The following is a 27,135-nucleotide window of genomic DNA, read 5'->3' on the forward strand; positions in this document are numbered from 1 at the left end:
ATTCACTCCCATCGCCACACCGCCACACATGAAATGACAACACCCTCCCCCTCATGTGTGCAAGGTAGCGCTAGGAAAAGACAACAAAGGCCACATTCATTCACACCCACTCTCTAGCTGTCATGTAATAATGCACCGAAACCACAGCTCCCTTCCCACATCCAGGCCTAACAGAACTTTCAATGGTTTACCCCAGACGCTTCACATGCCCTGGTTCAATCCATTGACAGCACATCCACCCCGGTATACCATATCGTTCAAATTCACTCTATTCCTTGCATGCCTTTCACCCTCCTGCATGTTCAGGCCCCGATCACTCAAAATCTTTTTCACTCCGTCCTTCCATCTCCCACTTCTCCTTGTTCCCTCCACCTCTGACACATATATCCTCTTGGTCAATCTTTCCTCACTCATTCTCTCCATTTCAAAACACCCTCTTCTGCTCTCTCAACCACACTCTTTTTATTACCACCCATCTCTCTTACCCTATTATTACTTACTTGATCAAAACACCTCACACCACATATTGTCCCCAAACATCTCATTTTCAGCACATCCACCCTCCTCCGCACAACTCTATCTATAGCCCACCCCTCGCAACCATATAACATTGTTGGAACCACTATTCCTTCAAACACAGCCATGTAAGTATAAATATTTTTAATTTTCTCTAAAGTTGAACAAGAAGACAAGGGAAAGTATTTACAAATTTTGTACTCCTTTCGACAGGCATAAATCAAAATGGTTGGAGAAAGTTTTGTACTGGTCAGACAATATCTAAACATCAATTTCAAACAAAAATGTGCTATCACATACCTCAACAAGTGCATCTTCTATTATGTGGTCTCTTCGTACTCGAAGTTTCAAGTATGGGTTTGCAGGCATACCCTCCATTACTTGCTGATAGATGCTTATCCTTCGTTCAGAGTACATCCTAATGCGATTATCATAGTATAGACCCAAAGCCTTGGTTGCTGCAGTAAGGATGAAAGGGTAATTAAGAAAACTAAACTTGTCACCACTTCCCGCTTTGTAATAAGCAAAATCTCTGTCCATTTCTAGTTGATCACTAAGAAAATCATCATAGAACTCAATAAAGGGTACAAGTGGTGTTCGAGCATCTAAGACATGTACTCCAAGCTCTGTGCCTAATGAATCCTTAGGTGGTGCCCTTGAAGACCAGTCTTTGCCTGCACCACTGACACCAAGGAACGGGTCATCATGCAGAGGCATAGTTTCTATGGAAGATTCTTCGGAGGGTAAATCTTTCAATAAAGGAGTATCTAATTCCCCTCCTAATATACTGGCATAAAACACAAGCTTCATTACTTGTGTTGCAGAAGTTATGCTGTCTTCATCATTAATAGTAAAGTCTCGTGTAAATTCAGTGGTAAGGAGTTTAATAGTAATGAGCTGATGAAGACTTTCCAACAACCGATGTAACCGTGGTCCCTCCCATGCTGCCAGATGTCGAGTCAGGAGGGCCTGGTCCTTTTCAGGTAACTGACTCACTGTTCGGCACATCTTTGGCATGACAACTTCAATGAATTCAGTTGTGTTTAATGCTGGACTTTCTAAAAGGATAATGAAGATGTTGATATTATTTGGTATGGCAGTGAATGCATCTCGATGAGCTCGGAGTTGTATGCTAAGAGAATCTGATAACAGTTGTTCAATGGCATTCATTAAGGTACTGCCAAATTCTGCTTCAGGACATTCAAACAAAGATGCATAAGCCCTCCGTACAGCATCAATATCAAGCGTTGGTGGAACACCGGTATCCTCTGCACACTGATTTTTATCTTGCTCTTTCTCAGCATTGTCAAAACTCTTAGCTGCATCTTCACCAACACATGAAACCTCAGCACAATCAAGATCTTTGTCTAAATCTCTTTCCAGAGCACGTAACTCTTCCTTACTTTGAACACCAGGACTATCTAAACTTCTGCAACCTACTAAAGTCTCACTTGATCTATCTCCTGATTCTGGGCTCTGCAAAAAGCTGTGTCTGAGAGCAACCTCATTAGAAAATACTGCCCACAGTAGTCGCCTAAGTTTAGCATAATTATTTGAACTACGACACTCAGTAATAGTGAGAGAAAGAGTCTCCTCAGTGAGTCCTGGGGTACTCACCCCATCCCCTTGGGGTGATAAAGGGGGTAGAGGTGTTGTTGGAGTAGATGCACATGCCATATTAACATCCCGCACTACAGAACAGGTGGCTGTGCTTCCTGTACAAGAACTATGCCCCTGAACAGAGGCAGTACTAACACCACTACTTAATGTCAGAGACTGACTGGGCCTGGGAACTTTGGCACCGACCACCTCACACAGTCTGGCACGTGCTGCAAATAGTTGAAGTGCCTTACCCGCTGCTTCATTACTTGACAGTGGACCAACCTGCAACAAAGAAACAAACATTATTATGGTAGGAATAACTATTTTTGAGAGAGAGAGAGAGAGAGAGAGAGAGAGAGAGAGAGAGAGAGAGAGAGAGAGAGAGAGAGAGAGAGAGAGAGAGAGAGAGAGAGAGAGAGAGAGAGAGAGAGAGAGAGAGAGAGAGAGAGAGAGAGAGAGAGAGAGAGAGAGAGAGAGAGAGAGAGAGAGAGAGAGAGAGAGAGAGAGAGAGAGAGAGAGAGAGAGAGAGAGAGAGAGAGAGAGAGAGAGAGAGAGAGAGAGAGAGAGAGAGAGAGAGAGAGAGAGAGAGAGAGAGAGAGAGAGAGAGAGAGAGAGAGAGAGAGAGAGAGAGAGAGAGAGAGAGAGAGAGAGAGAGAGAGAGAGAGAGAGAGAGAGAGAGAGAGAGAGAGAGAGAGAGAGAGAGAGAGAGAGAGAGAGAGAGAGAGAGAGAGAGAGAGAGAGAGAGAGAGAGAGAGAGAGAGAGAGAGAGAGAGAGAGAGAGAGAGAGAGAGAGAGAGAGAGAGAGAGAGAGAGAGAGAGAGAGAGAGAGAGAGAGAGAGAGAGAGAGAGAGAGAGAGAGAGAGAGAGAGAGAGAGAGAGAGAGAGACTTTCCTTGGTCAAGTCCCCTGACAGTTATATATAGTAAATCTACTTCCAGCATTTCCTGGAATTTTTCGTGCTCCTCTGATATATCTTCTAATATCTTTCCCTTTAGCTCCAGATGGTATATTATCCAGATAAACTTACCTATATTTGGCATACTGTTCATTTCACCCCAACTCACCAGTACAACCTTTGCTCTCTAAAAATCCTTCAGACACCATCATTCCATGACCTACTTCCATTTTCATCCTTCTGTTAACTACCAAGTCGGTTATCTATCCTACTTTTGGAGAGGAGTAGCTGCCTAAAGATTTGTTAAAAGGATTTGCCTCCCCTGGGCTCAGTGGACAGTCCATTTTCTCTGCTCTGACTTTTAAAACCCAACTTGCCTTGTTCAGGCAGGTGTACTAACTTTATATTGCACCCCAAACATCAAAGCACAATGGTGCATGTATCACTGGGCTCCACTATCTATCTATCTATCTATCTATATTTCTGATCCCTGTTCCCACCTGGAAGTCCCTCAGGGGGATGGCCAGGGTTATAGAGTCTCCATAACTAGTGAACTTCAGTTCCACTTATTAGCGTTTAGTGCCTCACAATTAACAGGCAATTGGCTGAGGGCAACTCAAGTGCAGTGTTTGCAGAGGCTCCAATCTAATGTTCCTGCTGACTACCTCTACCTCATGCTCCTAACTAAAGTTTCTACCTAATACTTCTGCTTCCATTTGGCTCCACTAAGAAATAATCTCCTAGCCAAACAAACTTTCCCTTGCTGCCAGTTTATGGCACATAGTTCTGTTTTTTTCTACCTGTATCTTCTTGCTGATGATCGGAAGTAATCTAACTTTGTATTTCCTGACCAGCAGCTGCCTCTTATGGCAGTATAAACAAAAACCTCTCTTCAGAAACCCTCTTTAAGTTTAACCCTTTAACATTTCATTATGCCACAACAGGATATTCTTTTAAGAAACATTTCATCATAGGCTCCACTATGGGGTGTGTGTTTGAATTTACCTATCTGCACAGTATGAGATGAGAGATCTACACTCATGGAACCCCATCTCTTAATCTTTCTCATAACACAATTCTTTGAAATTCTGTATACTGTCAGCATTCACAGTTTCATCACTTAGTCTGCTTCATTCATTTACTACAGGATCTGATACTATAAAACTACTTCTTTACATTTTTCTATCAAATTTCTTGTTCAGTTTCCTACAATGGCTTCTGACTGTTCTATCTTTGCATATGTCAAGGAACTATTCACTGTCGACATAATCAAACTACTAAAGCATCTTGGAGATTGTGACCAAGTCACCCCTTACTCTTCTCTCTCCCATGATGGGCACTTTTTTATTTCTAGAACCATATTTGTTGCCTGCCTCTAGACCTTTTCTTTTACTTCTTTGTGCTTCATTAAGCACTGCTGCCAAACTAGAGAAATACATATTTATTTTTTGCCTAATATATACTATGAATACCTTAATTAACATCTCATCCATGCACTTAATAAATACCAGCAAACAATTTGTCTCCTTTACAATTCTCCTGACGTGACGCTCTGATAACAGGTTAGGCACACTGTCAATCCTGATGTCCCTCTCACACTCAAGAGTTCCATAGTTCATTTCCTGCTAGCTTTTGCTGTATTCACATTTAAACCTTTTCTCACTTAGTACCTTTTTCAGCACTTTGCATTTACTGCAGTTGAGTTTCATTAGCCATGTATCAGACCAATCTTAGAATTCACCTTAGTCATTTAGTAAGTTCATGCAATCTTCATCATTCTATGCTTCTCTCGATGCATCACATGCAAGCAAACACATCTAGGTATGAATCCAGTCCTTTGTGGAAAGTCATTAACAAAGATCATGAAGCGCATTAGTCCCAAGACTGATCCTTTGAGCATCCCACTGGTAACCCCAAACCTATTTCAAGAAGGCTCCTCCACTATTGAGTTCTCTATCCATTGAATAAGTCTTCCTACTTCCTACTTTCCTGCCAGAAAATTCTGCTTCTTTACCATCTTTTAATTTAGTATGATGTCAAACACCTTCTGATAGTCCAGGGTAACACAATCCACCTGTCAATCTCTCTTATTAAAACAGAGCTCAATCTTTTATGGTAATTTTGTGTAGAGGGTTCTAAAGCTTCAAGGTGTAGGAAAAGAAACGGTTCTCAAAATGGCCTACCCTTAAGTTACCAACGGCCATAGCAATTATGTTATACAGCAGCTTGCCAAGTATTGCCTGGTCTAGCTAATGGTGTGGCCACACAAGCAGCCAGCTCCTAAGAGCAAAAACCAAAGCAATACCTACTGAAGAAGGAAAGTGAACCAAAATTGCCGAGTAGGGCATGTGCATCAAGTCGGGATGCAGCGTTAGAACCATCCCATATATGAGAGCAGTACTCCATACAAGGACAAATCAATCCTTTGTATAATATAAACAGAGCAACTGTTCGGAAGAAAAGAAATTTCAAAATTTACACAGGACTCCCAGTTCCTTAAAGGCAGACTCAGTAATTTCCATAATATGGGGTCTCCAAGACAGAGTGGGTGTTACAGTGATAATGTTCATTAAATCAAGAAGTGGAATTCCAGAAATGTCAAAGGAGAGACAAATGTTGTGAGGAGTTCTCAATAGAGAGATCAGTAGAAGTTGGGTCCTGCAGGCATTAAACTTAACCAGATTTCATCCATCACACTGAGATTTCTCACCCAGGTCTGAATTTATTGAGGAAGCTGTGTAGAGAGAAAATTCTGATTGAGTGAGAGGAAAAAGAAGCAGAACTGAAGGATATGGAGAAATGCAGCATTGAGTCATCAGCACACAAGCCCATTTGGTTATTTGTGAAAGAAAGAAAATTGTTTATAAAAAATGAAAAAAAAGTATGTACCACGACAGAATCTTGAGGCACACTGCTGTTGATGGAGAAAGAGGAAGAAGCTAATCCATCATACACCACAGAGATAGATCAGCCACAGAGGAAGCTAGATACAAGGGAGCAAATTGAAGGAGGGGAGCCAAAAGAGGGCAGCTTAGAAATGAGACACCAATGCCACACCCTGTCAAAAGCTTTGGATATGTCAAGGGCAACTACAAGGGATTCTCCAAAATCTTTCAAGGATGATGGTATGACATTAGTGAAATAGGAAAGAATATCACCAGTGGATCTCGCCTCACTGAAGCCATGCTGGTGCTCAGAGAGAAGACTGTGAGATTCATGATGTCTAAGGATATGGGAGTTGAAAAGGGCTTGAAACATCTTAGAAATGGTAGCTGTACAGTAATAGCATAAAAGTTTGAAGGGATGGAACAATAACCCTTCCTTGGGATGAAAAGTACCAACACAGGCTTTCAAGAAGTAGAAAAAGTTCTGTTTCTTATACAGAAAAGGAACTGACAAGCAAGCACAGGTGCAAGTTCCAAGGCATAATCCTTCAGTGCATGGGGATGGAAGCCATCACAACCATAAGCCCTGCTTATGTCCAGAGAAGGAGGCTCTTTTTGGACATTGCAAAAAGAGATTACAGGAAAGGGCATAGGATTAGTAAAAGAAATATCAGGGGAGAAGGAATATTAGAGTCATCCAAGTTAGAATTAGAAGAAAGACAGGAACCAATGAGAGTTGCTTTGTCTCTGGGAGAGCCAGCTATAGTGCCATCAGAACAGAAAAGCAAAGGAAAGGTGTAGCAATGGAAGTTTTTAGAGATGCCCTTAGCTAAAGACAACAGAGACCTGTCAGTGGAAGACAAGGAGAGGTTTTCATACTTCCTTTGAAGAAAGAGATGCTTTGCTTCACAGATAGCATACTTGTAATGATTACGGGCTGTGATAAATGCTGAATGGGAGTCAAAGGAAGGAGATCATTTTTACCAAGGCCAATATGCCCGATCCCTTGCTGGAATGGTCTCAGAACAGGGACAACTGAACCACAGACTGGAAAAGGCTCAAGTGGAAAGAGGGGATAAATGCTTCAATTCCCACAACAATAACCATTGTTATGCATCTGGAGCAGAAAGTATCATCACCACATAAGAGGCAGTATTTTATCAAAGTAAGAAATGAATTTTCATTCATCATTCCAGTCAGCTTTAACCTCAAAGTTTGAGGATTCATGGTCCTTTAGCCATGCAACAGTTGTGTTGTTGTTAGAATAACCTCAGACACCACCTTTGCATTAGTATCGTTAGTGGAGATTATAGTTGACATGAAAAAGGGGATGATCGAGCAGGCTGAGCGCTGGTAAGTGTTCTAAGGATATTTAGATTCTTCATGGCCTTTGCACAAATATTTGAACTATGAGGAATGGATGACACATATTGTATATGATACCTAATGTTGCTTGAGTTGGGGTGGTTCATTCCCTGTTCAGTGTTATAGGAGAATGCAGACTAGCTTCAGGTCTATCAGGGTTTAGGGTTGTGGAGGACTTCCACAGGTACACAGAAAAGGATATACATGAAAACATTTAAAATACGTTTATCATGTGAAACATTGTTGTAATATATTCTTTATAAGAATCTCTTCACATTTAGTTCCATCCCAAACAAAACATTACTCCAGTATATTTGATCTACATACTTATGACACATTACTACACTTCCACCAATTCTCACTATGTTCCATCAAATGTCAGGCACAGGTTTCTTTACTCTCCTTCAGTACATAACCATGATCCTGTAAGTGTTTTCTCCTTTCATTCCACTAATAAATTAAGTGTTCCTACAATCAAATACTATATAACTAAACTGAGGCATTGTGCCAAAAAATTTTCAATATAAAAATCAAATATACAATAAATTTTCAAAATCTTTTCCATGTCACCCTTGCGCCACTGCGACACAAACGTAATATTTTTCCAATGCTCCTCTCCACATAATCATTTTGATTATAACTTAAACCATCTTTACCATAAGAAAGATATGAGCTAAATTGTTTCTAAACCTCTAGCGTTCTCTGAGCTAAATTGTTTCTAAACCTCTAGTGTTCTTTACAGAAAGTTACAGATGGGGGTGGTCAACTTTTATAGAAAAATGTTATGAATGTGACACAGTTCTAAACAAATCCCAAGGAACATTTCCCTGGAAAAAGATATTTATTCTGCAAGTCCTGAGATGAGATTTAACATCTTTCTGTTTCAAAAAATATATCAAGGTTCACAAAAAATGCTGTATTTTGATTTTTTCTAAATCCAAATCTTGAAACATGTCAGTGTGCATTGTGGAAACTGGTTAGAGAGGATACAGTTCTTCCCCTTATATTCTTTGTCAGCTTGTATATCATTACATCCTATAGTTCATCAACATTACATTCCATATCATCTAAAACAAGCAGCTTAATATGTTCTATTACTGATCCCACCTTCCTTTGCAAATACTACCAATTATCCATTACCAGCAATATGATAATATGCATAACATTTCTATTTCTTCCTAAAATCTTAAACTTGCTGTCAGTGTAATCTTATCCAAAACACTTTTCTTACTTTATAATAACAATGACATCATATTCTGTAACTACAAAGTTTTCTTAATATACATATTTCTTTTTATGTTGGAGGCTCCAGTCACAGACAAAAGTCCACATCAAGGTCAGGCCTTAGCTGCAATTTTGAGGTTAATGAAAGGGAAGAATTTAGACAATTATGAATACTGGAGTAAATAAAAAAAAACCTGTCTTTTAGAATGTGCCAAGTCATAGTTATTGGAAAAGACACGAGATTTTATTGGAAAAGAAACGAGAGGGTTGAGTTCCAAAGCTTTGAGGAGCAGGAAAGAAAATGGCACACCCTTGAGTTGCCAATGGCCACACTGCCGATGACCACACCGTAATCAGACAGCAGCTTGCTGAGTACTGCATGGCTTGTTAGTGGTAAGGGAACATGAGCGTCAGCTCCCTCTAACAGAAACCAAAGTAATACCTACAGAAGAGGGAAAATAAGCCAAAAATGCAGCATAGTGCAAGCTGGTTAAGTTTTGAAGTTAGCCAGGATGCAGAGCTAAAGCTATCCAAGATGCAAGAGCAGTACTCCATACAAGGATGGATCAATCCTTTGTATAAATGGAGCAACTGTTTAGTAGAAAAGAAATTTCAAAATCAAAACAGGACTCCTAGTTTCTTACAGGCAGACATAGTTATTTCCATAATGTGGAGTTTCCAAGATAAGAGTGGATGTTACTCTTATAGCAAGTATGTGCAATTTGTCAAAGAGGTGGAACTACAGAACTGTATATGTTCCTATATCAAATTTTCTCTACTAACATACCTTGCCTGAAGAAGCACAGTTGGGATTGTCACACTGGGAGTTGCCACAGCCATCAGTGAGCTGGAAATAATATTTTTCTATGAGCTGGGCAGCAGCACGTTTCATATTTCCGTCCTGGTGCTGTGAAGGCCAAGGGCCCCCTTCCTGCTGAGGTCTGTTACCTTGCTTTTCTTCATTCCTAAGATTCTCACCCCTGAAATATGTATAAAGAACAATAAAGATATCATGCATAACCAAATTTCAGAAGACCCTACTATTACAGATCCTTTTGTACCTAAACCCCATACTGACAAGCCTGTTTACAGATGATATTGTCTTGTTTGGTGAGAGTGAAGAGGAGTTGCAGGGGGTTGTAAATGTGTTTAAGATGTGTGTAAGCATAGGCTATTGAAGGTAAATGCAAGTAAAAGTAGTTAATCGTGTCTGACAGGAAATACATTGAAAGTACAGATTTTGCAAAACTCTAAGAGTGAAAGAAGAAAGTTTACTATGTACTAAACAGTGTTACAGATAAGGATTGAAAATGACTAGAAGAGGTAAGAGAATCTAAGTATCTAGGAGCTATCTTAGGTAAGTATGGTGTTATGAAAGGAGAGATAAGGGAGAGAGAAGCACAGGGCAGAAGAGATATTGATTGGGTCCCTCACAGAAAAATGAAGGTTAGAGGTGAAAGTATGGAAGTAAGGAAAGGAATAAGGAGCAACAAAGTCCTCCTTAACATGATCTAAGCAGCTGAAACATGAATATGAAATAAATCACACAGGTCAAGAATCCAGGCTGTGGAAATGAGCTATATGAAATGAGGAAAGAACTGATGGGGTATATTAGAGACCTGGCATGGCTGGGAATGTAAAGGGAATGAATTATGGTGTGGCATAGTGGATGAAACTTAATACTTTTACATGGTTTGGGCATGTGGAAATAGTGAATGATGGGGATTTTAAAGGAAGAGTTTATAATAGTACTACTACAGGGTTGCATTTGTGCATGCATGCATGCCTGTCATCAGTCATGTGTCTTACATGAATATACCACCCTTCTAAACTTGCATCCATGCACCTTTCTAATTACTTCACATAACCTTCTCACACCTTCATTCTATCCATCCACCTTATAATTCCCAAATTATCCATCTCTACTGCCCTTATCTTTTATACAACCTGAAGTATATACACTTTCTCTTGTCTCTTCTTTTTCCCTTTAATAATTCTCTCTGTACTTTAATTAAGGCCCAACCACAATAACGACTTTTGTCTGTGACTGGACACTTCGACATGAAAAAAAATGCACCTGTGTTTCACACCCATGCATCACTGATAGGAGAGTACTCCTGTAAGCAAGTTTTTAACACACCATTTAATCTTTACTGTTCAGTGACACTCCAATGCCTTCCCCAAAACTTTTCTCCTGTTCACTGATGCTCCAATGCCTTCCCCTAAAACTTTTCTTCTTTGCATAACTCAAGAGATGGTCCCAATTATAAGATACAATGTCAAATGTTGTTTTGCGTACATGTCAACAGTAATTAGGGAAATTAACTCACTACACTTCAGACAGTTATGTACAAATGTCTTTTTCCAATGGAAGGAAAGGGACTCAACATAACCTAAATCTCTAAGCTTGTTGGATGCTTCGTTTCCCCTCTAAGTCTGTAAGCAGTGAAGTGGATGTATATCATGAGTGCTATGTGTTCTGATATAATGCATTGTATCTTATCCCCCATAACTTCACAATCATGAGCAAAAATTCCAGTGCCAGTGGAAAGCTGAATGGCTATCTTGTGTTCACAAGAGGCAACAAAGTAGTGTTATTCTTGACATGAAAGGTGAAGTGATAAAGCACTCCAAGAACTGAAGAACAGGCTGTCAGTATTGCACACCATCTAGACTTACCTCCAACTACCATGCGTAACATCATCGAGAACACCAGAGATTATAGCAAAAGCAAAACATAAGCAAAGCATTCTTTGGTAAAGATCATCTAGCAGAGAAGCCATGCTATGGAGATAATGTTTGTGTGTTATATGTATACATCTCTTATGTGTTTTAAATATATTAAAGTAAATTGGACAGTTTTGGACACATGTCAAAAATGTATCCAAATGTAATTACAGTTTGGTTCTTGTTACCGAGAGCTGGCTACTTGTATGCCCTCACCACTAGTTACATGCAATACTCGGCAAGCTGCAGCATCACATGATTACCATGTGGCTGTTGGCATCTCAAAGATGGGCCATTGTGATAACTATTTCATTTCCTATATGCTGAAGCTTTGTAACTCTCTAATGTCTCTTGTTTTTCCCAATAATTATGACCTGGCACTTTTTAAAAGATAGGTTTTTCACTACCTTCAGAATTTGTAAATACTTTTCCTTGTCTCTTCTTTTTCCCTTTCATTAATCTCTATATATTTCAATTAAGGCCCAGCCATGATGTGGACTTCTGTCGGTGACTAGAGCCTCCAACATAGAATAAAAAATATCCTGCAGGGAAATTATTCCTCTTCACATGTTATTTCACTATTGGATGTGGTTTTGGTGACACAATTTTGATGTATATCAAGAAGCCCCTGCATTCTCAACTTCAGCTTTCCTGTTACAATGTTTATTAAACGTAATACAATAACTTTTTCATTACCCACAGTTTTTTACAATGCAAACTGATTTTGCATTATGACATCCCTTCCTTACTAAATTCACAAACCTTACTTTTCTTCACATCCATTCTCAGCATCCTCCTCATAATCATCAAACCAACTCACCATTCTACACAACTCTTCCTCTGATGTAGTTAATGTTTAATCACCTACATACATTTGCAGCAACTTTCAATGTTTCTACATGGCTGAGAACTAACCACAATCACCCCACCTCACTCATATCTCACTTGATGTCACTTCCAGAGAAACAATAAGCAACTACACTGATATCCCATAACAACGAAGCACTTCCACAGTCAATTCAATCCTCTCACTTCTATCCCCACTTACATTCACATATGCCCTACTTTAATTATAAAAGCTCTCAACAACATTCAATAGTTTTCCATGTACATCATAAAAGATCAAACCTTACCAAAATGTCTTCTTCTTCCTTAGCATATGCCTCTGCTAAATCTATAATTGCTACATACACCCTCTTTTCTCTAAAATGTTCTGCATTATTTGTTTAAGTCCAAAAATCTGATCCATACATCCTTTTGCCTTCCAAAACCCATACTGTTTCTCTCCAACAAGGTGTTTACTAACCCTATTCACACATTCACCAACTATCTTGTATACATTTCCATCTATGCTTGGAAACTTGTTCCTCTACAATTCTTAGACTCAATTTTGCTCCCTTTGCTTTACACACTGGGAAAATCACATTCTTTGTCCAATCTAAAAATCAAACTTGCTGGGCATCAATAAATTCTTGTCTAGGCTATAACAAAAATAGAAAGTAAGCTTTTCTCGTTATTTTTTATCATACCCAGTATATGTACAACATTACAATAATTGGACACTGAATGGAAATATTAAGAAGGATGTATACCATCAAAAATTTTCACCTGAAAATTTTTTTCTATTTCTTCACTTTCCAGACTTCTGTTAAGATTTTATGTATACCTGTATTCAACAGCTAGCATCAGTTATGGAGGACAAAGATAAGGATATACTCATCCTGAAAGAATTTTTAGCATAAACGAGAATGGGTTTACATTTATCATATAATGTCATTCACAGTCCATATTACCCATAGCACAGCCTTTCACTGACATCATGATCAGCACACAATACTGCATCTATTTCCAAATTCAGAGGTTCCCAGTGTTAATACAAGAGGTAGATGAGAAAAGCATGGACTCAAAAAAAAAAAAAAAAAAAAAAAAAAAGTGACCTCACAATTAAAGCAGTTTTTTGAAGCAACATCCCCAACACTATATACGCCAGTGAACTTTTAAGACCTTCATAACTGTGGAGTTTCAACTGAAAGTACTGGAAACAAACTTTTAGAACATGAAAGGTTTTACATTATCTAACAGCCACAATGACCTTAAATGCCTCTGACATACACACACATAAAATATACAAATACAAAGCATTCTCTATATACAACAACTATGATACACCAGAACCTACATCTCACATACCTGCTTGTCCACCCTCTCAAAAGTAAGCATTAACAAAACTTAAAACCCATACAAATAAGAGCATTCTGATGAAACACACATTGCCTTGCAAAAACAAACATCCAAACTTCAGACAACAAAACAAAAATGCTTCCAATACAATAACCTCAACAACATTACTACATTTCTTGACCAATAATATCATGCACGATTTGAGCCCCTGGGAGAGAAAGGTACAGTAAAGTCCTTCATGTCTTCTGTGGTCATGTATGATGTCTATATGAACATGAAATAAAATGAGACAATTTCCTCGCAAATCAATTTGTGGAAAAGTTCTGGATTTTCCACTCCTTTCTGCACATTATTTCAAAAGTTGTTCCATTCCTCTAGTGTCCCACAAGCGCTTCTATGAATAAAGATTTCACGTCAGACCTTAACCTTGAAAAAATATAAAATAAAATCTAAAGACATAAGGTAACCTCAGTGCTTAACCATAAATATAAACATCTACTCTAGAACCTATATCACCCTCTTCTACACTCACCTCACTTCAGCCTCCCTTTAAAAAAAACGTTGGTGATATCTATACCTTACATTCAATACTGTACTTGTTATCAATCTGTTATTATCACACACATAATAATTCTACGATGTAGAGTTTTCATGAAAAAGGGACTCTTGTGGAGGGTGAGAACAGAAACCCCTTTGTTTGTTTGGTGAGAACAGAAACCCCTTTGTTTCTTTCTTTCATAACTGTTCTGCATTTCCCACCTCTGAGAAAGCACCAAGAGTTGATGATTAAGCCTTGGAGAAAAAATCCTCACATGGCTTCTTCCTCTGACAAGTAATGATAAAGGAAGGGAGGATTTCTAGATCCCACTCCCACCCCAAATAGTTGCCCTTTATGCCATGCAGGAGATATATGGGAAGTACTCTTCTACTCAAACTCCTTTCACTATGGAAACCCATGTTCACTCACCAAATTTGCTTTTATTGGCTTTTTCTAGAAATGGAACCCCTGGTGCACACAAGGGAGACCAGTAATTGAGTTAGAATGGAAGTAATGTATATCAACATGGGTAAACTGGCAGTAAATAAAAATAAATGGAAATCAAGGACTGAATTACGAGAATTAAACCATATTTTGCTAGAATTGTGAAGACAATACCTATTAAAGAGAAGGAAAGAGAAGACTAAGGAGGAGGGAACTGTCCCTGTTAATAATGGAGCCTAAAGCCTCAAGAAATATTGGCAGATGGTCCACTTAAACAACACAATAATGGGAACTGCAGAAACGACTTGCATGATACAGCTGATCATTTACAATCTTCCAGAGTATCATCAAGAACCATAAACAGTGGCAGGTGGAGCAGTTGGGCAGTCAGGCATGGGACAAGGGACCAGGCCTGCAACCAAATCTACTAAAATCAGACTCCTATATGGTCTGAAGGCCTAGGTTACTGTCAACCCGACTCTAACTAGGAATACTCTTTAACAAGAACAATGAAGGTACAGTCAGGATAGTTGAGGAGGCAGTGAGCCAAACACTTTTAAAGGATGATAATTCTGATTTTGAGAGATTTCATTTATAAATAAATAGAAGGGGAGAATTTGTTTTCTAATGGAGCCAGAGTCACAGAGACATAGTTCTCACAGAATGCACAGGAAAAGGTCTTGTATTTGCATGTGACAATGCACATTGGAATTGCAGGGGGCTGGTTCATCATTATTACTATTCTTACCTTTACATACAGTAAAATGGAAACTGAAAATACTTAATATGATATATCATCCAGAAATAGTGATCATGCAGTACATGAGGTTTAGCAAATTGTTAGTGAAGACATAAAATGGAGATTACATAGGAAATAAAAATCAAACTAGATATAAAGTCAAGGAAATTACAGAGAGCTAAAAAAAAAAATTTAAATCATACATTGGAAAATTAAGTTCCATAACCTGAATCTGGAACAGTGTTAAGAATGTTTCTGTGAAATCTGTAATGGAGGGATTAATGTAATCTATAAAGAAGAGGTTAGGACTAGGTTACCTTGCTCTCTTCCCCAGCCCCTCTCTCCTCCCAAGCCTCTCTCTCCTCCTACGCCTCTCTCTCCTTTCCATCGTTGCTCTCCTCCACAACCTCAGAAAAGAGCAAGGTATTGTTCAATAAAGATATCAAAAAGCAAAAGAGCACAAGGATGTACTTTGGAGAAAGTGTAAGTGGCACAGCAACCAGCCAGCATCTGATAGCATTAAAACAGCAAGGAATGAGTACAACTCTCCCATAACATTCACAACTTTGCTATTTGCAGTTTTAATGCTTCACGGTCAACTTTTTGCAAAAGAAATTTGCCATTCACAATAGACTCTTAATGGTTCACATACTGTGACCCACATTAAAAAGCAATCCATGCTGACCAGTACACTTTACTGACTTTGCACTTTACTGACTCACCACTGCACATCTACAAAAATATAGATGCTTTGATAATGTTGCTGGTGGAATGACTTGTTGGCAAGAGGCATGCATAGAACTGAATGAAAAAATAAACATGGATAGTCTGTTGTAAACAATGGAATAGTCAGTAAGGCTTGGCTGCTGATGCTAGGCAAGGTTTCTGTACATTATATAAAACAGCTGGATAGTGGATAAGGCTTATGTTCATGTTATTCTGATACAACCTTACTTTGGGACTAGAAACAACTAGGTATAAAAAAAATACATATTCATTTAAATAACTAGTCTTTAAACTTCTTAGTACTAAAATGAGATATATCCACTTTGGCATTCATAGCCATTTGATAACACATCTACCCCTAAACAAATACACACACACACATACCCTCACATTCTTGAAAGCACCACATCTCTGTGCTTGCTACCATCAGTGAACATCACAATAATGGATGTGTTTACATGTGCTCAGCTGTCTCATCATGCATTACCCAGCTCTATGTTTTGGGATTAATTTTACTGATATATTACTGTTTTATTGTTCTACCTTACATTTTGCATTTAATATTATAGTACCTATCATCTCATGCATTAACATAAGACAAAGGTTTGGCGATGACATAGTAAAATGAGAATTAAGGCAGTGTCCATTATTTTTCATTCATTTTTTTTCTGTTTAGCATTCATATATGTGTAGTTTGAACTTTATTTTCTATTCTTTATAGGCAAGTTATAGATGCTCTAGATACGTATCCAATGACATTTATGTTTTACATCCTCTGGTAGGAATAAGCAAGCCACAAGGGTTGATGGGAAAAAGAGGGCTGCAATGAAATGCAGATATTGAAGCCATTTTGGCACTATCTGAGAGTGGAAGTGAGTTTGAGGACACCATTTATTATAATAATCCAGCTGTGGAAAAAAGTTATTTGAGGGGAGCATGTGGCATGACTACATGGAATGAAGTAATTAGGGAGAGTACGTAAGATTTGGTATGGCAGGAAATGCAAAGAGAATGAACTGTAGAGTGGAAGAAAGGTAATAATTTGAGGTGGTTTGGGCATGTAGAAAAAATGCAAGACAGGGAGTTTACAGGGAAAGTGTGTGATAATAAGATTAGGGGGTTGTAAGAGGAAGACCTCCTCTGATATGGAGAAATAAAGTGAAAGAGTAACTTACAGAGAAAAATGGGGGAAGAATTTTGAGAATGGTGTATGTGAGGGAGGCATGTAAGGACAGGGATCAGTGGAGCCTCTTTTGCCATGGCCATCCCCCTCAAGGGAGTTCCCAGAGGGGATGGGAGTTAGAGATATATATGGATATATGATTCTAATACCGCAAAAGTACAACTGGATGAGGAGGAGGTGAAAATACCTAACCCATTTTCATTCACCAGTTCAGCTACATCAGTTTCTGTAAATAAAAAGCATGGGACGATACATAACTGTGAGTATCACATCCTAGATTTAGGACAATAGCCAAACTTTTCATTAGTTATAGATGTACATAATTCATAATGTATATAATATAGTATTTTGTAATGTCATTAACATAGTTTACACTGAAATAATAGTTACAATATAAAACCATGGTATAACAGCAGCTTTTACTTTTCTCCAGAAAATTTTCATTTTCCAAGAATGTCCTCCACTTGTTAGATAGAAAACAAAGTTCTATAACACATAATGGTACACAGTTTTATTTCTTTTAAAACATTAAATTTTTGAGGACAATGTGTGGTGTGAGGTGGTTTGATCGAGTAAGTAATGTAAGGGTAAGAGAGATGTGTGGAAATAAAAAGAGCAGAAAAGGGTGTTTTGAAATGGTTTGGGCACATGGAGAGAATGAGTGAGGAAAGAATGACCAAGAGGATATATGTGTCAGAGGTGGAGGGTACGAGAAGTGGGAGACCAAATTGGAGGTGGAAAGATGGAGTGAAAAAGATTTTGAGTGATCGGGGCCTGAACATGCAGGAGGGTGAAAGGCGGGCAAGGAGTAGAGTGAATTGGATCAATGTGGTATACCGGGGTCGACGTGCTGTCAATGGATTGAATCAGGGCATGTGAAGCGTCTGGGGTAAACCATGGAAAGTTCTGTGGGGCCTGGATGTGGAAAGGGAGCTGTGGTTTCGGGCACTATTGCATAACAGCTAGAGACTGAGTGTGAACAAATGGGGCCTTTGTTGTCTTTTCCTAGCGCTACCTCGCACACATGAAGGGGGAGGGGGATGTTATTCCATGTGTGGCGAGATGGCGATGGGAATGAATAAAGGCAGAGTGTGAATTGTGTGCATGTGTATATATGTATGTGTCTGTGTGTGTATACATATGTGTACATTTGAGATGTATGGGTATGTATATTTGCGTGTGTGGACATGTATGTATATACATGTGTAGGGGGGTGGGTTGGGCCATTTCTTTCATCTGTTTCCTTGCGCTACCTCACAAACGCGGGAGACAGCGACAAAGCAAAATAAAAAAAAAAATAAAAAACATTAAATTATTTTAGCTGTTTACCGATTTATCCGAGTCAGTTTCTGTGCCAATTATAGAACAACTCTGCCCATATTTTCTGTATTCTTCATGCAAATCATTGTTTTTCGAGATCCAGTTTGGATTTCAAGGAATTTTAGCATATGATCATGAAATATTATCTCATACTGAAAAATTAATGGAGGTTAAATCAATAATCTGATTTCTTGGCGGATTACTGATACTTTTTGGGAACTAGTCTAAAATTCAATTAAGCACCAAAAGGTTTAACCAACTAGACTAACCCTTACTTAGAGGGTTAAAGGTTTACCCAACTAGTCTAACCCTTACTTAGAGGGTTAATTCTGGAGATTACCTTCATGTGCACAAATGAAATGGCTGCCATCCTTGTGGGATGTTACATGATGTCAGCAGTCATTTAAGATTTAGAGGGTTAATTCTGCAGACAACCCACATGAACCGCAAAAAATAAATCAAACATCATATGAAATGAATGCCGTCCTTATGGGAAACATCATGCATGTACTGTTAGCAGTCATTTAGACATAAATGCCTCTGTAAAACCTATTGTGGGACACAAGGTCTGTCCTTTTCCCCACAAATTTGAATGCAATGCTGGAGGAATGGTAGTAGAGAGGACTAAAGTACATTTTTACCCTTAGAGAATGAAGCCACAAATATTTGGTTACTTCACAAGATCATAGGCTTATATAAAAAAAAAGCCCTATTAGTCTAAAGGGGATATCAAAATAAAAAAAACAATCTGGTAACTTAACCATATTTGTTGCTTTTCAGACTTTTAAACTGGTGCTGAACTTTGCTAACGCATCCATCTTCATCTCTCCTCTTCCACCACCAGTGGATTACTAATGTGCAAAGAAATTTCCTAATGCTGACAATACATCATCCACCTGATCATTAACTCCATAATTAGTGCACCAAAAACAATTACTATTCAGCAGTTAATTAGCTTGAGGTATACTGAGTGAACACGCCAGAACTGTACCTTCCCCAATCATGTCATACAAATAACTGGTACAATAAGATTCTTTGCCAGTGCTACTTGTAGTAGCTTGAGACCAAAGGCATCTCTAAAATACTGATAAAGTATGCCTTTTAATCTAACTGAGAGCAGAAAAACTCAATGCAGACATAGCTGGAATCCTAACACCCTAAGCTGTACAAACATCAATGAAGTAGGAAAACTGACACACCAAGATTTTTTCCTAGGAGTAATCACTGCTGCTTGTGACCTAAGACATCTCTAAATACCAACAAGGCATGCCTTCAAAATCAAATGAAGGCGGAAGGAAGACATCCATACAAGCTTGTCTAGGGTCCTGCTACCGTAATTCAAACATGTATAGCTGGAGTCCTTAAAACATTAAGGACATTAAGCTCCATAAAACAAAGAATACATAATCTAAAGATTCTCAAACCATCAGATATATCATCAGAAATATAAGTAGAAACTATTCCTCCATAACAAGTCAGTCTATTTAGTTATCACTGCCTATGACAAGTCAGTCTATCTAGTTATCATTGCCCAAGTTATATGCTAATGTCCTCAGAATCACATAAGCTCACACAAGGTATCTTGTCATCTAAACAGTAGAGTATGGCAGGATGCTGCCATGTCAGTATATCACTTCCTAAATTTTTTTATAGCAAATAATTCAATCATTTTTCTAATATTTCAGGCTCCTGTTGAAAATTTTCAAAGACTTTCACATAAAACATCACTTACCTTCCAGTGAAGAATATTTCTTTCTTTATATTTGATCTGTGGGAGTGTGAACACTATTAGTAAGTTTATGGTAGAGTAGTAAACACACAGTGCAAGATAAATGTGCTATAAGACTAGAATTCTATTAACTTTTTATACTATGGAGCTCCTAATGTATCAACAACATTTTTTTTTTTTTTTTTTTTTTTATACTTTGTCGCTGTCTCCCGCGTTTGCGAGGTAGCGCAAGGAAACAGACGAAAGAAATGGCCCAACCCCCCCCCCCATACACATGTACATACACACGTACACACACGCAAATATACATACCTACACAGCTTTCCATGGTTTACCCCAGACGCTTCACATGCCTTGATTCAATCCACTGACAGCACGTCAACCCCTGTATACCACATGACTCCAATTCACTCTATTCCTTGCCCTCCTTTCACCCTCCTGCATGTTCAGGCCCCGATCACACAAAATCTTTTTCACTCCATCTTTCCACCTCCAATTTGGTCTCCCTCTTCTCCTCGTTCCCTCCACCTCCGACACATATATCCTCTTGGTCAATCTCTCCTCACTCATTCTCTCCATGTGCCCAGACCATTTCAAAACACCCTCTTCTGCTCTCTCAACCACGCTCTTTTTATTTCCACACATCTCTCTTACCCTTACGTTACTTACTCGATCAAACCACCTCACACCACACATTGTCCTCAAACATCTCATTTCCAGCACATCCATCCTCCTGCGCACATCTCTATCCATAGCCCACGCCTCGCAACCATACAACATTGTTGGAACCACTATTCCCTCAAACATACCCATTTTTGCTTTCCGAGATAATGTTCTCGACTTCCACACATTTTTCAAGGCTCCCAAAATTTTCGCCCCCTCCCCCACCCTATGATCCACTTCCGCTTCCATGGTTCCATCCGCTGACAGATCCACTCCCAGATATCTAAAACACTTCACTTCCTCCAGTTTTTCTCCATTCAAACTCACCTCCCAATTGACTTGACCCTCACCCCTACTGTACCTAATAACCTTGCTCTTATTCACATTTACTCTCAACTTTCTTCTTCCACACACTTTACCAAACTCAGTCACCAGCTTCTGCAGTTTCTCACATGAATCAGCCACCAGCGCTGTATCATCAGCGAACAACAACTGACTCACTTCCCAAGCTCTCTCATCCCCAACAGACTTCATACTTGCCCCTCTTTCCAGGACTCTTGCATTTACCTCCCTTACAACCCCATCCATAAACAAATTAAACAACCATGGAGACATCACACACCCCTGCCGCAAACCTACATTCACTGAGAACCAATCACTTTCCTCTCTTCCTACACGTACACATGCCTTACATCCTCGATAAAAACTTTTCACTGCTTCTAACAACTTGCCTCCAACACCATATATTCTTAATACCTTCCACAGAGCATCTCTATCAACTCTATCATATGCCTTCTCCAGATCCATAAATGCTACATACAAATCCATTTGCTTTTCTAAGTATTTCTCACATACATTCTTCAAAGCAAACACCTGATCCACACATCCTCTACCACTTCTGAAACCGCACTGCTCTTCCCCAATCTGATGCTCTGTATATGCCTTCACCCTCTCAATCAATACCCTCCCATATAATTTACCAGGAATACTCAACAAACTTATACCTCTGTAATTTGAGCACTCACTCTTATCCCCTTTGCCTTTGTACAATGGCACTATGCACGCATTCCGCCAATCAACAACATATCTAATTCTATTTCTAACATCTGCTACTTTCATTTCTTTTTTTAAGTTGTTCCAAGGCATCAGATTTAACACACTAAATGAAATGAAAGGTACTGTGTATTTGGCTTCTCAAAACTTTCATTAACCATTAATTCTAGAGCCTACATGAGACACAGCTTTTCACTTAATCCGATTTTTCAGATTCTGTGAAGGTTCATCTTTGCAAGCTTATCAGCATTGGTGAAAAACGAGACTACGAAAAGAATCAAAATGTTTGAGTTCTGATCATAAGGAATGAGGGTAATTCTACTTACTATTGTACAAAGGCTTCACTAGGTTAGTATTCAAAAAGAAATTCAAACCTATTCAAACCCTTTACCTTATATGATCCTAAATTAGTTTAATGTTACGAAATAAATAATCCTAAAATTCTAATCATGTTCATCTTTGCAACCTAGTAAAGCAATCAATTTCAAATCCCTACCCATTTCTGTCATGATACCTATGGATAAAACCATTTTCCAAAGTGTGCACAAAATTAACACTCCCAACCAGATAATAATCCAATGAATCACAAGAATCTTTCAGTGCTGCAGTTAAACTGTGACCTTACTAAATAATGCTGCATAACTATCTCTCTTTTTTTTTAATAAATGCAGTATGCAGTGTTTTAGATATCTGGGAGTGGATCTGGCAGCGGATGGAACCATGGAAGCGGAAGTGAATCATAGGGTGGGGGAGGGGGCGAAAATCCTGGGAGCCTTGAAGAATGTGTGGAAGTTGAGAACATTATCTCGGATAGCGAAAATGGCTATGTTTGAAGGAATAGTGGTTCCAACAATGTTGTATGGTTGCGAGGCGTGGGCTATGGATAGAGTTGTGCACAGGAGGGTGGATGTGCTGGAAATGAGATGTTTGAGGACAATGTGTGGTGTGAGGTGGTTTGATCGAGTAAGTAATGTAAGGGTAAGAGAGATGTGTGGAAATAAAAAGAGCGTGGTTGAGAGAGCAGAAGAGGGTGTTTTGAAATGGTTTGGGCACATGGAGAGAATGAGTGAGGAAAGATTGACCAAGAGGATATATGTGTCGGAGGTGGAGGGAACGAGGAGAAGTGGGAGACCAAATTGGAGGTGGAAAGATGGAGTGAAAAAGATTTTGTGTGAAGGGGGCCTGAACATGCAGGAGGGTGAAAGGAGGGCAAGGAGTAGAGTGAATTGGATCGATGTGGTATACCGGGGTTGACGTGCTGTCAGTGGATTGAATCAGGGCATGTGAAGCGTCTGGGGTAAACCATGGAAAGTTGTGTGGGGCCTGGATGTGGAAAGGGAGCTGTGGTTTCGGGCATTATTACATGACAGCTAGAGACTGAGTGTGAACGAATGGGGCCTTTGTTGTCTTTTCCTAGTGCTACCTCGCACACATGAGGGGGGAGGGGGATGGTATTCCATGTGTGGCGAGGTGGTGGTGGGAATGAATAAAGGCAGACAATGTGAACTGTGTGCATGGGTATATATGTATGTGTCTGTGTGTGTATATATATATATGTACATTGAGATGTATAGGTATGTATATTTGCGTGTGTGGACGTGTATGTATATACATTGTGTATGGGGGTGGGTTGGGCCATTTCTTTCGTCTGTTTCCTTGCACTACCTCGCAAACGCGGGAGACAGCGACAAAGCAAAATAAATATAAATAATAATTTTTAATCATACTTCTGATTTACTCTGATCATGTTTTAATGCTTTACAGATTTCCATCAGTTTTTTTCTTATTCACCAACTCCATAAAATCATGCATCTAAACATGTCAATAAATTTCTCTCTCCTAAGGAACTCAATTCAGTTTAGCTTATGCACTAGATGGCCATTAATTTCAGTGTAACATCCAGGAAATGAAGACAAATCTAGGCTCCCTCTAAATCTACTCTCCTTATAAACATAATCATTGGAATAATACTTGGTTTTTGTTATCATATGCCTGCAACCAAGTTCACAGCATAATTCCAGAAGTCTTCTCCATTACATTCTCATCACTATCATTCACTGCAACATTATCATCTGAGTCATTCACATCTATCTCAACGTTAAAGACTCCAGTAACCATTTCTTCCTAGATTTCCTCTAGCTTGCACAAAATTTTTACTTCACTGCCATTCTACTGAATTTAGAAACTTGTTTGACAATAATCTATAATCTCACAACAGCTACATTATTTGCAATTTCTCAAAATCAATCTGGAAACCAAGCTTTTTTTAGTTTGAAAAGCTTATAAAACAAAGCTACTGTGCAAGTCTAGTCACTCATAACTGGTGACAATTCTCCTCCATTACTGAGTATCATGAGTTACTGGATTGTTCCCCATACATATTTGCACAGCAGTTATAAAAAAAAAAAAATCATGAGAATGTCATCTTCTTGGTGTTGCATACATGTAAAAGGAAGATACAATAAATAATACATACATACATCTAAAACATAACATACAAAGAAAAAATCAATGCAATAAATGATAATATTGGTTTATCGAACAAAAATACCAATATTTACATGGCTGATATATGAGAAAATCAAGTTTACATATTGAATATGGACCAGATGTATATTTACACTCACAGATATTCACTACATGAAATGATAAGCTTTCTCCCAAATAAAATCAAACAATAATGTAAATATGTGAAATCAAAAGAATTCCACCTGTCACTATCCTTAATTAGTCTAAATTAAGACATTTCATGATTAGTTTTAGTGGAATATTAAGATGGAATCAGAGTCTATTTTCATCTCTCAAATGATGAAAAGTATGATGCCTCACCAAAGAATATCCTCTACTGAGGCAAAAATGCTGCAGAAAGTGCAAAATCTCACATAAAATGGAAAATTCATACATGTTTGAATTCACTGGAGATATATACAGAACAGACAGGATGCCAGTGTTCTAGGCAAAAAATCATAGCTGGATTGCAAGCTTTCACCCCTTGATTGTGATTGGCAATGACCCACATCCAGGAAGCACCTATGTGGGAGTGATTTTACACAACCTCCTTGAAGTTTCTACGTCAACGCAGGGGATTTTTTTTTTCTTTTTGTTCTGAGCAAGGATCAGAACAACTTCCACAAAAGACAAATCAGACAAATACACCCTGAACATAACTTGAGACAACTGGGACTAAATTGAGATGGTTGGTACTGTAATGTTCTGTCAAGTTGGACCAGATCTAAGATTGCTTGGCACTCTACAATTATATATTTCAAGAATACTGAAATGCAGAAATTCTATAGGGATTTAGAGATGGCATAACAGACCAAAGTCACCTTTTTACTTCCAATGCAGCATCAATTGTTGAAAAGCATGATACCCAGCCCAAGGACATATGGTAGTGAATGGTGAATAATTTTGCAGGAAGAGCAAAATCACACACAAAATACCATTTGAATATATCTGCAATGCCAGAGTTCTTAGGCAAAAAAAGAAAAAAAAAAGAAATAGAAATAAAATAAAAAAATCAGCTGGATTGCTGGCTTTCCCCCTTGACTGTAACTGGTAGTGGTCCATATCCAGTGCAAGAAGCACCTTAGTGGGAGCGACATAAATCTACCTCTCTTATGTTCCCATACCAGTGCAAACACAAATGATCCTTCTTCTGTGGAACATAGCAATTTAGACCAAAGACAAATCAGACTGACATCCCAAATAAAATCTGAGAAAACTCAGACCAGATAGAGACAGCTGGAACCATAAGTTCAGTCAAGTCCACCCAGATATAAGATTGCTCAAACATGATTTTATATCAGGAGAATGATGAAGTGTTTGCTTGAACTTTTTACCTTTTTTCTCTTGTTGGGATACTGAAAGTTATTTCTTTACATAGCTTGAAAAGTCATTATCTGACGATGTCCATCTTGATCATGGAGAAATACCACTTTTGTAATTACATCATTGCCGTACCACACAAATATTACAAGATAACACATCTTGTCTTACATGGATCACTGATCTTCACACAACAGTTATCCCAAGCCATTCTGCAGCACAAAGTAGGTTTAACTAACACTTGAAGGTTCCACACAATAAATTGTGTGAAACTACAGTAAGAAGTAAATTTCCAAAATCTAATGAGTGCAAGCCCCTCCTTTGAATATGATCTTATTAGAGTTCTTCACTATGCCACCAGTAGACACAAGTAAACTTTAAAACTGAACGTAAATGTCATGATAAAATGCAAATAAAATAACACTGGAAATATCCTCCCATATCCTTAAGAATCTTTAACTAGAATGACTTAACAAAAAATTAATTACCTTTCTATCACTCAAGCTTTTATATTCAAGTCTACATAACATCATGGCTCTAGCTGTCTTACCTTGGTGTGACTTGTCTCAAATTTGGTCCATGTAGTTTCTGGTCCAATATGTTCCTACAAAACCATATCTCTGGAAGAAGGAGAATAAACAAGGTTGTGATCAATAGCATCTTTATTTCAGATTTTTCAACATATCATTTCATCATCAGTGGCTAAGCAGGGAAACAGTAAAATCATTAAAAAACAATATAATGAAAAGTTATTCAGTAAGACACTAGACACTAAAAATTTATGAAAAATCGCACTTGCACTACATTTAAAGCAACAAAAACGTGGTTTTGTTTAACTGGGGTTACAGTCCTCTTACATGCTCTTACATTCTCAAATTATCACTGGTGCAATTTTCAATTACTTCAAAATTACCCCAACTTGGTAATAATAAAGTGCAACTTGGAATGCTCTCTTACCGCTGAATGAGATGAGGTACACAGCATACGACCAACCAGTTTTGCGTGACTAACCTGTTCCTCCATATTCTGAAGGCTTACATGGTGCACCCTAATACCCCAAACGGCAACTAGGGTGAACAATATAACACAAGCACGTGAGATAGTAGACCAATACACCATGTCAGCTATGTAACTTTCTGAGTGGTGCAATAACCTCTCAAAATGGGATAATTTTGAAATAACTGACAGTTTCAAGTGATAATATGAGAATGCATTGTACAGCATATCACTCTATACGAAAACACTCAAACCCTTCTTAAACATACCATATTTTCATTGCCTTAGAAAATAGTAAACTCTTTTAAGAGATGGCTTTTGGTGAATAACTTTTCATTATTAATATGTCTTAATGATTTTTGCAGTCTCCGTTTTGCTACTGATAATGATATGACATTTCAAAATGTCTGGAATAGAGATCCTGTTCATCATGACCCTGGTTAATCCTTTTTCCCCTTTATTAGTTACCATAACTCACCGATGATAAGCCTGTAGCTGAAATGTCCCTCCATACTGGTCTCT

The 27,135-nt window shown here is 38.5% G+C and overlaps 1 protein-coding gene across 8 annotated transcripts in view; it reads right to left on the reverse strand.

Annotated features, from left to right (window-relative positions):
* Ube3a (ubiquitin protein ligase E3A) overlaps window positions 1-27,135 on the reverse strand; it is a 70,111-nt gene that overhangs the window by 33,199 nt on the left and 9,777 nt on the right. For 3 of the 8 annotated variants that reach the window (XR_011712775.1, XM_071661641.1, XM_071661656.1), the window contains exons 2-4: window positions 15,433-15,522; window positions 9,274-9,466; window positions 817-2,400 (exon numbers count right to left, since the gene is read on the reverse strand). Coding sequence is in view for 6 of the 8 variants with exons in the window: in XM_071661641.1 (XP_071517742.1) it covers window positions 817-2,400; window positions 9,274-9,466; window positions 15,433-15,522 (1,867 nt within the window). In the remaining 2 variants the exon portion in view is untranslated. Of the gene's footprint in view, window positions 1-816; window positions 2,401-9,273; window positions 9,467-15,432; window positions 15,523-20,076; window positions 20,113-26,167; window positions 26,238-27,135 lie in introns of all 8 variants that reach the window. The other 5 variants (XR_011712780.1, XM_071661696.1, XM_071661667.1 and 2 more) reach the window with 3 other exon arrangements.

This window comes from Panulirus ornatus, chromosome 1 (genome assembly GCF_036320965.1).
Source record: "Panulirus ornatus isolate Po-2019 chromosome 1, ASM3632096v1, whole genome shotgun sequence".
In the NCBI taxonomy this organism is placed as follows: Eukaryota; Metazoa; Arthropoda; class Malacostraca; order Decapoda; family Palinuridae; genus Panulirus; species Panulirus ornatus.